Genomic DNA, 15,511 nt, shown 5'->3' with positions numbered 1-15,511 from the left:
TTAACTTAACACAATTCAAACTAAAACCCCAACAGATTTGGGGATATACCTTTTCTTATTTCATTTTTGTTTTAACTGATAAAATAATTCTACGATTAACCTAGAAGAATGTGTTAAATGGAAAAGTTCTGAAAATCCTAAGAAAAGAAACAGTAACTTCCTTTACTAGACATTAAAGCATATTATAAACTTATAGTCATTGAACCATGAAAAAACAGCACCGAATTAGATAATTAACGAGTCCAGATCCAGAAGCCAGTACTTATGGAAACCCAGGACACAGGAATGTGGCATTTCAAACCAATGAGAAAGAATGGGTTAGTCAACAAAGGATACTGACAGGTGACCAAACACTCGATATTTAGCTTGAGGCTAAAGTAATCTCTCCCACCTGACATCACAATAAATTGCAGGTGGCTTAGACTGAAACATAAATGAAACCATCAAAGGAAAAGAAAACGTCGGGGCATACACATACAACTTTCGGTTGGCGAAAGCATGGCACCAAAGGCAGAAACTATCAAGGCAAGGACCGATAGACGTGACATGAAATGGTAGCGCTTCTACACCAAAACAAAACTTAAAAGACAAGGTGACAGGTCTCCCCCCACGAGGACTCTGGGCTTGACCTTGTGCCTGGCTTCAGCCCAGGAGACAAGGGAACAGGTTGTGGGCTGAGCTCTGATAAGAGCTTGCGCACTAAGACTGACACTTCTAAGTGAGAGACAGACAGACACACCACGTGAGCCCAGCCAACGGATGAGAACGCATGAGCGAGTCCAGGGGCCACCAGCAGCAGGAGCGCCTGCCAGCTCACACACGTTCTGCAAGGCAACGACACAGAGGGGCTGCACAAGGAGGGGCTACTTGTTAACGACAGAATAAATCACTGCAAGACTGAACATCCCACGGGGAAAAGTGACAAAGTGCACCCACAGACAATTCGCACAAAAACAGAGCTGTCCCATAACACGAGGAAACGTTCAACTCTCCTACTAATCAAAGAAATACAAATCAAAACACTGAGGGGTGCCTGTTTGGCTCGAACAGAGGCACATGTGACTCTTGATATTGGGATCATGAGTTCGAGCCTCACGTTGGTTGTGGAGATGACTTAAGAGAAATTTAAAAAACAGAACACTGAGATAACACGTTTTGCCTACAGATTGGCAAAGATTAAAAATGCTGATAATGCCCTAATTGGCCAGCACGTCAGACAACTGGCACTCTCATTCACTGTTGCTGATCTGACGATGTGTAACCAAAACTAATCAAATTCCCTTTGATCTGGTAAATTCATTTCATTATTCACTCGAATATTTACTGTGTACTTCCGTGCTGGGAACTAGGAATACAGTCGGATCAGGACCTTAATAACGCAGGTTCCATTCTAAGAGTGCGAAGATGCCGCTGAGGCTTTCGCAGGAGTAACAACAGCTGATGGCCACTTTGAAGGTCATTCTAACTGCTGCGTGGAGAAGGGGGCAATGAGAATGGAAAAGAGGAAACACTAAATGTTCACGTGAGGGACGCCTGGCTGGCTCAGTCAGAGGGACGGTGCGTCTCCTGATCTTGGGATTCTAAGTTCGAACCCCACACTGGGTGAAGAGATCACTTAGAAATAAAATCTTGGAGGGCGCCTGGGTGGCTCAGTCATTAAGCGTCTGCCTTTGGCTCAGGGTGTGATCCTGGCGTTCTGGGATCGAGCCCCACATCAGGCTCCTCCGCTAGGAGCCTGCTTCTTCCTCTCCCACTCCCCCTGCCTGTGTTCCCTCTCTCGCTGGCTGTCTATCTCTGTCAAATAAATAAATTAAATCTTAAAAAAAAATAAATTAAAATAAAATAAAATAAAATCTTGGGACGCCTGGGTGGCACAGCGGTTAAGCGTCTGCCTTCGGCTCAGGGCGTGATCCCGGAGTTCTGGGATCGAGCCCCACATCAGGCTCCTCCGCTAGGAGCCTGCTTCTTCCTCTCCCACTCCCCCTGCCTGTGTTCCCTCTCTCGCTGGCTGTCTATCTCTGTCAAATAAATAAATTAAATCTTTAAAAAAAATAAATTAAAATAAAATAAAATAAAATCTTGGGATGCCTGGGTGGCTCAGCTTACGTGTCTGCCTTCGGCTCAGGTCATGATCCCAGGGTCCTAGGATCGAGTCCTACATCGGCCTCCTTCCTCACTGGGGAGCCTGCTTCTCCCTCTGCCCACCCCCCACCCGCTCTTCTGTACACATGCGCTCTGTCTGATAAATAAAATCTTTAAAAAACAGAAATCTTAAAAAAAAAATTTAAATAAATAAATGTTCACATGAGGTAACAGTGGCCTGTACTTGAGTAGCGTCAGGGAGAAGAAGAAGGAAACAGGGATCGACCTCACAGGACCTGCTAACAGAAAAACGTGAGAGAAAGGAAGAGAAAAGGAAAAAAAGGAACTACTGATTCTGCTACTAGGAATTCATCCTAAAATAGAAGTAGATGTGCAGGTACAGAACATCGAGCACGTGCACGAAGACGCACATCCCAAGATGTTTACAGCACTGCTTAATAATAACAAAAATAATGAAAAGTAATCTAAAAGTCCATCCCCTAAGATATAAGTTAAGTAGATTAAGGTTATCCAAAACATAGTGAAAATACTGTCCAGTCACTTAAAATTACGCAGCTCAGTATTTCGTGACAAGAATTATGTAGGGGCGCCTGGGTGGCGCAGTCGTTAAGCGTCTGCCTTCGGCTCAGGGCGTGATCCCGGCGTTATGGGATCGAGCCCCACATCAGGCTCCTCCACTATGAGCCTGCTTCTTCCTCTCCCACTCCCCCTGCTTGTGTTCCCTCTCTCGCTGGCTGTCTCTCTCTCTGTCGAATAAATAAATAAAATCTTAAAAAAAAAAAAAAATTACGTAGAAAGGCGCCAATTACAAACCATATAATGTAGTGTAATTTCACTTACAAACAGGATGATCTCACTTTTACTTAAAACATACACACACAAACACATTTATGGCTGCATATGTGCATTAGAAAAAGCCTAGAAAGCTACAAATCACAAAGCAAAAGTCTAGATGGTCTTGGTTTGAGTTATTAATATCTTTATACTTTCCATACCTTCTAAAATCTACATAAAACCTGTACCAGAAGTTTATAATGGAAGGAAAAAACTCACTAAAACACAACACAACACTGACCAGACATTTATTTGGACAAGAGTAATTGGTTCATTTTCTCAAAATACTACAAACACAACAATTGAAGAAATTACAAAGTCATAAAAATAACTCAAGGTTTTAAATTAAAACTACTGATTCGTGAATTGTTAAAACTGTTAAAAACTGAACCATCCCAAGTTGCTTGCGACGCTGGTCTGAGAGGAGGTGGGAGCTGAGAGAGGAGGGGAAGGGCCATCTCAGGATTGCAGGACACAGCAGACACTCAAACATGAAAACCACAGAAAGACCCCTTCACTGCAGCCGCACTCCCGAGATTTGCCCTGAAGGGCTATTCATTTTATCCCACTTGTGCTCTGCTGTTCTCAAGGAAGCTTCTTCCCTACCGAGATGACGCAGGTAACACAGAAACCGAAAGCAGAGAAGACCGAGCCCCCCCCCAGCGACAGGTAGTCATTTTTGGATTTCATGCCATGAGATGCACCAGTTACCAAGACTAGAAGTTCTAGAAGGCCTTCAGCCCTGGAAAAGTCAGGCCTGTTTAAAAATGTCAAGACTCCTTCGTCCCCCCGAGACAAAACTTTCTTTGGTGTTGGACGGTACTGTAGGCATACCCAAGACAACTCACCAGCAGACTACAGCTTCCTCGGATTCTCACGGATTTGCTTCGTGGACTCTCCATGACTCAGCCATCCGTACGGCTCGTAGGGCTCCAAAGTCACTCAGGCCCCCCCAGGGCACCCCACCAAGGTCTCCCCTCCCTTAGCACTCCCACCTGCCTGGCTGCCCCCCAAGGAAAGCCGCAGTTGGGTCTTCAATCTCTCTTCTTCAGAAAATAGGAAGACGTCCCTTCACAGTGTTAGCCCAAAGTTGACAAGATGGCGGAAGCCGCGTGAAGCAAACGGTACCACCCATTCCACTGAAGAAGTGAAAAGAATAACCCGAGGATGAGGGAGCGGGGTTGAGCCGTAACTCCCATACCACAAAATTCACCGTTTGAAAGGATCACATTCAGTGGGCTGTGCAACCGGCACACCGTTTAATTCCAGAACATTTTCATCCCCAAAGGAAGAAACCCCGTGCCTACCCACCAAAGCAGCCACTTCCCACTCCTCCCTCCGTCTCCCGCTCGGGCCCTGGCAACCACTCTTCTTCTCGCTGTCTCTCCACGACACACCCCTGCTGGACACTTGCTACCGCTGGGGTCGGACCACACGCAGCCTTTTGTGCCTGACTTCCTCGGCTTGGCAGGTTTCCACGCACTCCCGGGGCTCCTCCTGACGGTCGAACGCTACTCCGCAGTGTGGATACGCCACATGTGGACGAGCTGTTCGGCACTCAGCGGCCACCTGAGCTGTCTCCACGCTCTGACTCTTCCGATAACACCGTGGACATTGTGGACTAGCTCCTGTGTAGACCATCGCTTTCGCTTCTCTGGCGCCTACACCTGGGAGCGTAACTGCTGGGTCAAGAGCGACTCTATGTTTCACTATTGAAGGAACTACCGAGCTGTGTTCTAACGCAGCTGTCTCATTTCACATGGTTTTTCACATTGTTAACACAAACTGAAGAGACGTCAGAGTTTCATAGAAATAAGGGATTTACTCCTCTCAAGTCCGTTTTATGTGCTGAGTGTCATGCCAGGGTTTTATATAATTTGATTAAATTTTGCCAACAATTCTATAATGCAAAAAAGCATCTCCATCTTTGTCAAAACAGAACCCAAACTCAGGCTGACTTCAAAGCCTGTCACTCCACCCTCTGCCGTGCCCACCTGTACACTCAGATTTGTGGACACTGCTTCACACCAAAATGGTTCTTTGGAAAAGCTACATGGTAATTAAATTTATTAGAATCATTATAAAACAGAAGCTTCACCATGTACAGAAATTTCTAGAACATATGAGGTCTCTTGCATAAACCAGCTCCCTCATTTATTTTCTTTAGCAAATAACATTTACGTGTAGAGTTACTTAAAACCTATCTACAGACCGCCTAAACATTATACAGATTAGCTTCTTCCATCAAAGGTCTATCAAAGCCAAAAAAAAATCTGGGTACCTTCTGCTACAGACTGAACTGCCCCCCAAAATTTGCAGGCTAAAGCCCTAACCCCCAATGTGACTATACCTGGAGACAGGACTTTCAGGAGGTAATTAAGCTTAAATGAGGTCATGAGGGTGGGGCCCTAAATCCATAGGACTGGTGACCTTATAGGTCTCGGCCATGGGGCAACACCGCAAGAAGGCAGTCTGCCAGCAGGTAGCGGGAGCCCTACCGGAGCCCGGCCACACCCGCACCCCAATCTCAGACATCCAGTGTCCAGAACTTTGAGAAAGTAAGTTTCTGTGGTTCAAGCCACCCGGTCTACGGTATTTTTTGTTATGGCAGCCTGAGCTGAGAAATACATCCTCTTCGTGAGTATCAGAAACTATCCAATTATTGGCATTTTAAGCACTGGTAAGAATCACAACAAAGGAGGCACTAAGTGGAGCAGAAATAAGCTAACCCAAGAGACACATAAAAGCTTTCTGCTCAAAAACAGTTGCAAATCCCATGATCGAAGAGATGAGAAACAGAAGGATAGCCCTTCTATTAATCTAGAATGTAATGAGACAGTGCAGGATCCCGGTATCCTCCAAAGGGCTTTGGAGTTAGACAACCCAGAGTCTCACTCTTTTTGTCATGTCTGAGCTCTGTGTTTGAATAAGACACAAACTCTACAGCTATTCCTGTGGTCCAGATACTGGCTTCTGTTTGAATAAAATTAACATTTATTACATGCCAAATACTATGATGTGCCCTTTAGTACCCAGCACAGCTTAAAGAATGTTACAGGTGCTCCGGGTGTTACTGCCAGTGAACAGATTCTGGAAAAGAATACCCCAAATACCCCAAAGCCAAACACTGGCATGAGCACCCTCCATTTGCCAAATATTTTACTGATACCATAAACATAAAAATGCAGTCCCTGCCCTCAAGGAGCTTACAATGAAAAAGGACAGATAGATCCAGGTATTTATAAAACAATGTAATAAATGCAAAGGCAAAAAAATAGAGAGTATGTGGGAACACAGGGGAATGACTGGGGCATAGATAAATCTGGGACTACATCCCAGATGGTTGACAAAGAATTCCCTTCTTGCTTTCTACTCCAGAAAGCTTCCTAAACCTTTACTCGGGGAACCATCTACTGAAGTACAGCTCAGCTCAGACTCTCTCCTTTCACTTTTTACTTACACTCAATCCTATCCATCAATTGGGGGGGGGAGGGTTTGATTTGTTTTGACACAAACAGAGTTTACTTCTCTTCCTCCCCCACGACCACAGAAAAATTGAAATCACGTTTTCCCAAATCCTTCTTACTGGCTGTTTTACAAGTTATACAATCACCCTAGATTTAAGCTGTGTGTAGGGTAAGTAACCAAAACCATCAGTCTGGGATGTCATTTCTTCTAGACCAGCCAAATGGGGTTTGCCTAGTTATTCTGCTTATTCCAACTGGGCTAGCAAGGTATCCAAAACTTTGAATACTGTGCAAACTTCAGTAAATTTTCTCCATCCATCCAAACTGTTATCAAGATTTATTCACCTGATAAACATCTAAAAACAAACCAACGCCTAAATACAAAGCACTGGCATTTCCCCAAAAATGCAAATTTGGCTCCTGCCCCTAAAATAAACCTCTGTGGGAAAGTCAGACACCCCGGAACTACAGTATAAATGAAGACCAGTGAGAATGGAGGCACTAGAATTTGCAACCCTTCATGGATATCTCACGTGACACTGGACACGACAAACCTGTGAAATCACAGGGTTATCTCCAGTTTTACCAGTTTGCTCAATTAACGAGCAAATCCTGAATCTTCTGAGCCCTGATCGTACCACACTCTAAATGCTTATTATTACCATAAAGGAAGGTAACAAAATCATAACAAGTATTTCAAAGGCTAAATATCCACACAGGAAGGAAAGAGTAAAAGATTAGTTTCCTGGCTTATGAAATAAGAAGGCCGGACTGCATCAGGTGATCAGATAAGGGGCATTCCAGGAAACCCTCCCATGGCCACTCTCTGGGACCATGCAGGTCCCAATCAAACCCTGATGGTGAGGACATCACGCACTCTTTCCCGCCAAGCCCAGAAATGCATTTATGTCCGTATCAACAAGGTAGCCACTACCAAGAGAAGATAAGCAAAATGTAACCTACTTACCATCCTTGAACCAGAAGAGTCCCAGAAAGGTAAAGCAGACTACCCAAAAGTTTTATATAACTAGTCTAAGACAGAGCTAAGCCCCGAAACAATAAGAGCAACATAACTGTACGCTGCTATACAACATACCAGCATCTTCTCTTCCACGATCATGTGACCCTCACTACCCAAAGACCATCCCCATTTTTACATATTTTAAGACATGGATCAATGAGGGGAGCCAGGGTGGCGCAGTGGTTAGGCGTCCGCCTTCAGCTCAGGGCATGGTCCCAGCATTCTGGGTTCGGGCCCCACATCGGGCTCCTCCACTGGGAGCCTGCTTCTTCCTCTCCCACTCCCCCTGCTTGTGTTCCCTCTCTCGCTGGCTGTCTCTCTCTGTCAAATAAATAAATAAAATCTTTAAAAAAAAAAAAAAAAGACAGATATGGATCAATGAAATCGTGCGATTAGCTCCAGGTTCTCCAGCTAGTCAGTGGCTTCAATGAACCCTCACAACCCTACCACGCCTTTTCTTTCCAATGTGACAAAGTCACAGAGCAGTGAGTAGAAGCATGGACTATTTACATGTAATATGGACCCACGAATGTCAATCCAAAAATCTTCTGAGCTCTTACCCACTAGCCTACATGCAACTGTTACGTCAGACAAGCTCCTCCTTCCATAAAAAAAGATCTGGGGTGCCTGGGTGGCTCAGTCGGTTAAGCATCCTCTGAGTCTTGATTTCAGCTCAGGTCATGATCTCAGGGTGGTGGGATCAGTCCTGCCTTGGGCTCTGTGCTCAGGAGGGAGTCGTAGTCTGCTTGAGATTCCCTCCCTCTCCTTCTGCCCCACCCCCTGCCTGTGTGCTCTCTAAAATAAATAAATAAATCTTTAAAAAAAAATCTTGAGTGACCAACTAGTTTTAAAAAAAGCAATCAGGGGCGCCTGGGTGGCTAAGTTGTTAGGCGTTTGCCTTCAGCTCAGGTCATGATCCCAGGGTCCTGGGATGGAGCCCCAGGCTCCCAGCTCAGCGGGAAGCCTGCTTCTCCCCCTCTCACTCCCCCTGCTTGTGTTCCCTCTCTCGCTGCCTCTCTCTCCGTCAAATAAATAAAATCTTAAAAAAAAAAAAGTTAATCACTTAATAGGCCTACACACTATTAATATTACATATATACATACACACCTACCTCCAACACAAATCATTGTATACTTTGAAATATTACAGAAGTGAAAAAAAGGAGAACCAAGAAGCTGGGTGTTACGGTAACAAAACTACCAGCTTTGGGGGCCTCCGCCTTTTCACTGTCTTGTCTAAGAAAATACACTTTCTCGTTTCTTAAAGAATCTTCTTTAAACAAAGTATTAACCAGTAATTCCAAATGCAGCTTTTTACATGTGTAGAATGCCTTTGTGACTGTCTCAGGAATGTAAAGCATTATCCAGTCCCCTCCTGCCTCGGAATATTACACCCAGTGAGCCTGCTATTCCTGAAATTGAAGTCATCTGAGAGATCTTATCACAAATACTTCAATGGCAACACACTCATCATATTCTCTCTTCAGAATTCTGACCAACTTAATGGAAATTCCTGCCCATGCATTCCTATTTCTGGATGGACTTTAAACCATCAGGACTCCTTAATATAAAGATTCAATTTAATACCATACTACTTATGTTCTACTGGACTTAAAAAATCACTGAGATGAAGTCAAATATTAATATAACCTGAAAAGCCCTTTCTTAAGCACCAAAATATCCCAAAGCTTTTTGTACCCGCACAAGAACCTTTCACTTCCACACCAAAGCAGCCTACTTTCCCGCGGGTCTAAGGAAAAGTGTACGCAAGAGTTGCACAAACCACCTACCAAATAATCCAATGCTACCAAGTGAGAAGCTGATCCTCTTTTGTGCTCTTCAATTATTCAGAATTGGCCTACAAAGAATGGCTGGGGACTACCTGAAGGAACCTTTCAGACCTGTGCACCATGTTTGGCTTTTATGCTACTGGAAAGCATCAGTATGATCCTCCCTCTCCAAATTTAATAAAGAACAGAGCAAGAAGCTTAGAAATTACAAAGTACTCTGCATTAGAAAAGGAATTTTAAAGTGAAGACATAATTTACCTGTGACAGACTGGCAACTACACAGGACAATGATCAAACTTCACTAAATACCCAAAACATTACTTTTTTTTTTTTTTTGGTTCATAACCTCTAAATCAGAAAGCTTTATGATTTTATTTTAAAATACCCCAGTTTTCGCTGTTCTCCATTTCTCAATATTGAGATAAATTTACCCCAAATTCGGGGGGGGGGGACCTTGTAACTCCTGGTCTGCAAGACTCCTTACAGCATTGAGTCTTTAAAACAGAAATCAACATTACATGGTATTAGAAAATATAACGTTACATATGTTTTATAACAGTTCCTGCGTTTTCAAGGACATCAGTGCCCGGATTAAAAAACAAAAAACAAACAAACAACAACAACAAAAAAAAACCCATGCTCAAACCCATGGTTCAAGTTTTTCCAGCCGTATTTTCAGAGATTATGTTTTTCGGTTTGCACGCCATAATTACATTTTAAACTGGTCCATTACATTTGAAAATAAGTTGTGTGGAATGACTAAGGAAAAGGGGTCACTTAGAGATACGGCATTAAACACATTTTTAAGGCCAACAAAATCAGGGCTTGTAACTTGGAATCAGAGAAAACAGAATTCAAATTTCCAGCAAGCTAAAGTGAAAAATACAGCTATGTCACACAAAAACATATTTAAAAATAAAAATGGGAAAGTGTTCAAGCTCGATAAAAAAAAGAAAACTAGCGTTTAAAATGGAAACTACTTAAATTGAGAAAGAATCCCAATGACATGACATTTTCTCGCCAAAGCGAAGGAATCTGAAGGCTCTATCGCTGAGATCTCATTGTATTGCGTTATGAAGGTCTTGGCAACGGCTGGCCATTAATCTCGAACACAAAGGGGCTCCGCAGCGGAGGCAGCGAGAGACCACCTCCCCCCGAGGCCGGAGCGTAGTCCCCCGCGGGACCCCCGGCGGCGGCGCCCGGAGGCCGGCCCGCGGGGACGCGCGAAGGGCCCAGCGCGCCCCGAGTCCTGCGCCAGCCCCCGGGGCGGCGGGCGCCAACCGGACCCGGGCGCGGAGAGCGCGGCGCATCACCGCGCAACCTCTCCCAGGAGCAGGGCCCGCCGAGGGGAAACGCAGACCCCCGCGGCTCCTGGCGCGGCCACCGCAACCCCGCTTCCCGACCGCACGCCGGCGCCTCGGCTCCGGGGCCGCCCCGCGGGCAGCGAAAGGGGAGCGGCCGTCCCGGAGGCCAGCGCGCCCTCCAGACGCAGGCCCGCGCCGCGCCCGCGCCCCCGCCCCGCCGGCGCCCGGTCACCTTCCAGCGCTCGCCGCCCACCGCGCCGCAGCACCCGCTACCGCACACTCGGAGCTCCCAAACTTTTCTGCCCCCCAACCCCCCACCCCCGGTTCCAGCCAAGAGGAAGGCGCACGACTCCTCACCTCCGCCCGGAACAATACCCGTCTCCCGGCAACGCGCACGCCGGGGCCCGCGACCCCCTCCCCATCCCCATCCCCGGGCCGGGCCGGGCGCGCGGGCGGGGGAGGGGACCGGACGAGCAGGGCCTCGGGGACGGCAGGCAGGGCCGCGACGAGACCCAGCGCCGGGCCGCTGCCGGTGCGGAGCGAGGCCCGAGGGACAAAGGGACGGAAGCGCCGAGGCCGGGCGGCGCCCGCCGGGGGTGGGGGGCCTCCGCGGGGTCGCGGCGCCCGCCGCACAATGGCCCGCCGCCCCCGCCCGCGCCCTCACCCTCACCTCATGGTGCCGGCGGCCCGCGGCTCCCCAGCTGCCGGGGACGCGGGGGGCGCGAGCCGGGGCCTCTCCTCCGGGGGCGGGGACGCGGCTGGCGGACGGCGGACGGCGGCCGGCGCGCGGCTCCTCCTCCGGCGGCTGGCGCTACACCATGTCCCCGCACAAAGCGGTGGCGCCGGCCGAGCGCGGGAGACGCGGCGGAGGCCGCAAGACTGCGAGGTCGGGCGCCGAAGCGGGCGGGCCGTCGGCTGCGTGTCGTCCCCGCTGAGGGAGCGCCCAGCCGCCCAGGGAGGAAGCCCGCCGCCGGGCCGAGTACAGGCGGCGCCGCAGCCGCGCAGGAGAGCCGCGAGCGCCGCGCGGGGCCGGGGAGGCGGGGCGCGCGGCCAGGGAGCACGCAAGCGCCGCCCTCGCTCCCGCCCCGCCCCCCTTCTCCTCCTCCTCCTCCTCCTCCCTCCTCCTCCTCCCCCTCCCCGCCCCCTCCCTCCTGGGGCGGGGGCGAGGGGCGCGCGGCGAGGGGCGGGGCGGGAGCGCCCCTGCGCCGGCCGCCGGAGCCCGCCGGCCTGCGGAACGCGCTCGGCGGAGTCCTTTTGTGGCCTCGGGCCCGCTGCCTGCGCTCCCCGGCGCCCCGGCCGCGGGGGGCTGTGGGGGGCTGCGTGGGTTGCGGGAGCTGCGGGCTCCCGGGCTGGCGCCGGGGCGGGGGTGGGGCGCCTAATCGCGACGCGGGGGCCGCATTGTCCTCCGGGGCCGCCCGCGCGCCGCACCAGCCGGGAGACACGCGCACCGGGGGCGGGCATGACCTCATCGGCGAGCGCACGCGGTCGCGAACTGGGGGCTGCCGCCGGGGGGCGCGGGAGGGCGACCCCGCCACAAGGGATCAGGGGTCCCGTCATTCACTGGGCTCCCAAGTCACCTGCTTTGAAAGGTAGCTGTGGAGTGCGGGCGCAGCAAACTCGTGGAAAGCCACGGGGGCGGGGGCCGGCCTCCAGCAAGGCAGAATTTATGGTGTGGGAGGTTGTCGGCCTCCAAAAGCAAATCCACTAATCAAGTAAGAATCAGACCGGACAAATGGCAGGCGTCCTGTAGTCCCGACGAGGGGGGGGTGGGTAGACTGTACAAAAGGCGGCTGGGATGGAAAAGGTCCCCTGCTACCGGGTTCCCATTGCCGCACCATCCGGTCCAAAATGGAGGACCTAGCATGACTCCAGGAATCTATTCAAAAGTTTCGGTGTGTTATTTTAAGATGGACGTACAATTCCAACTGTAGTTATGACACGAGATCATGTGCACTTCCAAAAGAAAAGCGAGCGAGTGACAGTCATGCTTGGTCAATGCCTGACTCGTCTATAATGGAACTGTGCGGCCCAGTTTTGACTATAAAAAGCTTCCTGGTTTCAGACTCGATACTGAGTGATTTTCTTTTCGGAACCTGCAGCCTCAAACCGACAGCCCTATAGAAGCAGTGACCTGCAGCTATGGCACAGGACCAGGGTGGCCGCAGGTTGTAAAAAGCTCCGTGCGCCTGCTTTAACATGGTGTACTTGGAGAACACTAATTTCCACCCACATACCTAATTACAGCTTACCGCCACACAGTATTTTATGCAGGGATCTCCAAGCACCGAGAGAGAGAACACCCTAGCCATATTGTTGCCATATTGCAAGCAGAGACGGGGAGAAAACTCAAGGACTGGCGGAGTCCGTGCACTGGGCGCCGTTAGAGACCCTAACTATGAGGTTCATCGTCGGACCATAAGCATAAAACACACACAACCTCAAAGAGGATCCTCCAAATTAACCAAAGACCATTTGCTGCGGAGGCTTTTTCCTTGGAAAAGTAATAAGACACACTGAACCATCTTGGGGGAGGTATTAACAAGACATACTGGACCACAAAGAACTCGCACCACTTTGCCCTAGTCCATTCACAGCACTACAGTACATCCAGCAGAGCTTATGTTTCAGGGAAAACTCTCACAAAGGGCCAAAAGGGGGTGGAGATTTTGCTGTAATGCCTCAAACCACCTCCTGCCAGAAAATGCCTTCCAGATGACTCCATAACCTACTTCTCGTTTGTGAAATTTAATCCACCCCGCACTCAGTAAGCAATCTATCACATCATCTTTATCCTAACAGCAGACATTCCAATGGTATGGGCACCAAATTAAGCAATCCGAGTGGAAAAGGCTGCTCTTATTTTCTACGTTTATTAAAAATGTACCAGCCAAGAATCTTGGCTGCCTACAACCATTTCCATCCTTTGGCAGTGGCAGCTCTCCAGCTCGCAAGTTGGTCATACCATTGCCCTTGGATTTAGATATTGCAATGGGTAGCCCGACCTCCAAAGGCGTTCTGTGGCAGGGCAATCTGTTGCTTGTGACAAAATGTTGTTGCTTCTCAATCATATTTGGTAGAACAGTCAAAGAGGGGCAAAGAAAAACTTTGAGCTGGGAAATCACAGACGAATTCTGGTCACAGAGGAAACTTTGTGGAATGTGTTGCCATATAGAATAAAAGAATTTTAGATATGGAAAGAATCTTAAGTCCCTCCCACTCGTTTTTCCAAAAGGGGAAAAGGAGACCCAGAGAGGTTAAGTAAATTGCCTACTGTCCCACAGCCACTTTGTGGTGGAACTTAAACCCAGGATTTCCAATGACAGGTGTAGTCCTCTTTCTACCGCCTCGTACCACGTAACTATGGCAAAAGTAACAATGGGGTGAAGTGGTCAAGAGTTAAAGCTGATTCTCTTCTCATAAACCCTGCTTAAAAATGAGCTGGGATTATGTGTGGCTCGGCTGGATGGCGAAAATCGTTTGAACACCTCTTACAAGGGTTGCCCAGCCAGAAGCCCAATGCCTGGCCTTTGTGTAGGCACCCAGATGTTTGAAAGAGGGAGGGAGGAAGGAAGGAAGGAAGGAAGGAAGGAAGGAAGGAAGGAAGGAAGGAAGGAAGGTCTGCCTGCTCTAATCGAAGATGAGGAGGAGACTATTCATCAAAAGAAATGGATTCTCTTCCTAATGCTGAGTGTATGAGCCTCCTCCTTCCCTCCTCCAGCAACACCCCAGCTGAGTAGGACTGTAGGAGGTCGGCTCCAAGCCCTAGGTAGTCACAGCCTTGATGCTGGGCTACGCATCTGTTAGCAGTGTGCACCCAGGCGTAAGATGAAACAAAACCCATGCTTCTGCTGAAGACGTGTTTGCTGCAGGGGTGTTGTCAGTCTGGCTCGGAGGGTTCTCTCAGAACACGCCTTGTTTAAATCCGTCTGATAGCATCAGTGTGGGCTTGTCCTCCATTTATGGGCATAAGGAGGATGCGTGACTAACGCTACCAGTCAGGAAGTCAGTGCTAAGGATTGTAGGCACGGTCTCCCCGGCACCCAAAAAAGGGTTCTCCCCTGAAAATTAAGGAGTTACTTAGGGACGGGTGAGGAAGAGCACGTAGTTTAGAGTGACTGTGACTGTACACTTTCTTCTTCTATGTATCAGTATTTTTTTCTTGTGTGGGGCAATTAGTTCACGACATATTTTCTGTTGATCTCTCCAAGAATGGAAAAAAGAAATAATGTAGAACATGATATTCCAGTAGGATTCAAGATATTTTTCTTACTCATCGTTCAGCTCTAGCTGCCCATATATAATCTGGGTCCTAAAATATTATCAGAAGACATAGACATGAGAGGAAAGTATTTGCCTCTGACATTTGCATTTTTCTCCCATTTGTCATTTTTCTCCCTTCCAAATTAGGATTTATTCAGTTAATCTCATTTCCTCTTCCCAGAGTCTCTTTTCTTAGCACTTCACTGTGGAAACTTGACAGAAGATTCCTAAATCCTGAACTGTCACACTGGAGTAACATTAATTGGTAGACACCATATTCTATAAAATGCAATACATTATTTCCACAGAATTCAGCCACAGCTGTGATTTAAAGATATATTGGGAGGGGGGAGGGGTAGAGGGAGAGAATCTCAGGCAGACCCCATGCTGAGTGGGGTGCCCAAAGCGGGGCTTGATCTCACGACCCGTGTAATCATGATCAGAGCCAAAACCAAGAGTCAGATGCCCAACGGACTGGGCGCCCAGCCACAGCTGCTATTTAAAGAATACGGCAGGTGGGCTCCAGTTCTAAAGATTTTATTTATTTGTCAGAGAATGAGAGAGAGAGCACAAGCAGGGGGAGCAGCAGGCAGAGGGAGAAGCAGGCTCCCTGCTGAGCAGGGGCCAGATGTGGAGCTCAAACCCAGGACCCTGACTGAGATCATGACCTAAGCCGAAGGCAGATGCTTCACTGACCTAGCCACCCACGTGCCCTCCCCCCTTTTTTTTTTA

The 15,511-nt window shown here is 48.6% G+C and overlaps 1 protein-coding gene across 1 annotated transcript in view; it reads right to left on the bottom strand.

Moving 5' to 3' along the window:
* The window catches only part of ENAH (ENAH actin regulator), a 135,179-nt gene extending 123,918 nt beyond the window's left edge, over positions 1–11,261 (bottom strand). Inside the window, exon 1 of the mRNA XM_040636123.1 lies at positions 11,190–11,261. Within this exon, the coding sequence (XP_040492057.1) occupies positions 11,190–11,194 (5 nt within the window). The 5' untranslated portion in view covers positions 11,195–11,261. The remainder of the gene's footprint in view (positions 1–11,189) is intronic.
* Positions 11,262–15,511: the final 4,250 nt, after the last annotated feature.

Source organism: Ursus maritimus, unplaced genomic scaffold, assembly GCF_017311325.1.
Source record: "Ursus maritimus isolate PB19 unplaced genomic scaffold, ASM1731132v1 scaffold_2, whole genome shotgun sequence".
NCBI lineage: Eukaryota > Metazoa > Chordata > Mammalia > Carnivora > Ursidae > Ursus > Ursus maritimus.
The sequence above is the reverse complement of the archived record's forward strand: the minus strand, read 5'-3'. Positions and strand labels throughout refer to the sequence as shown.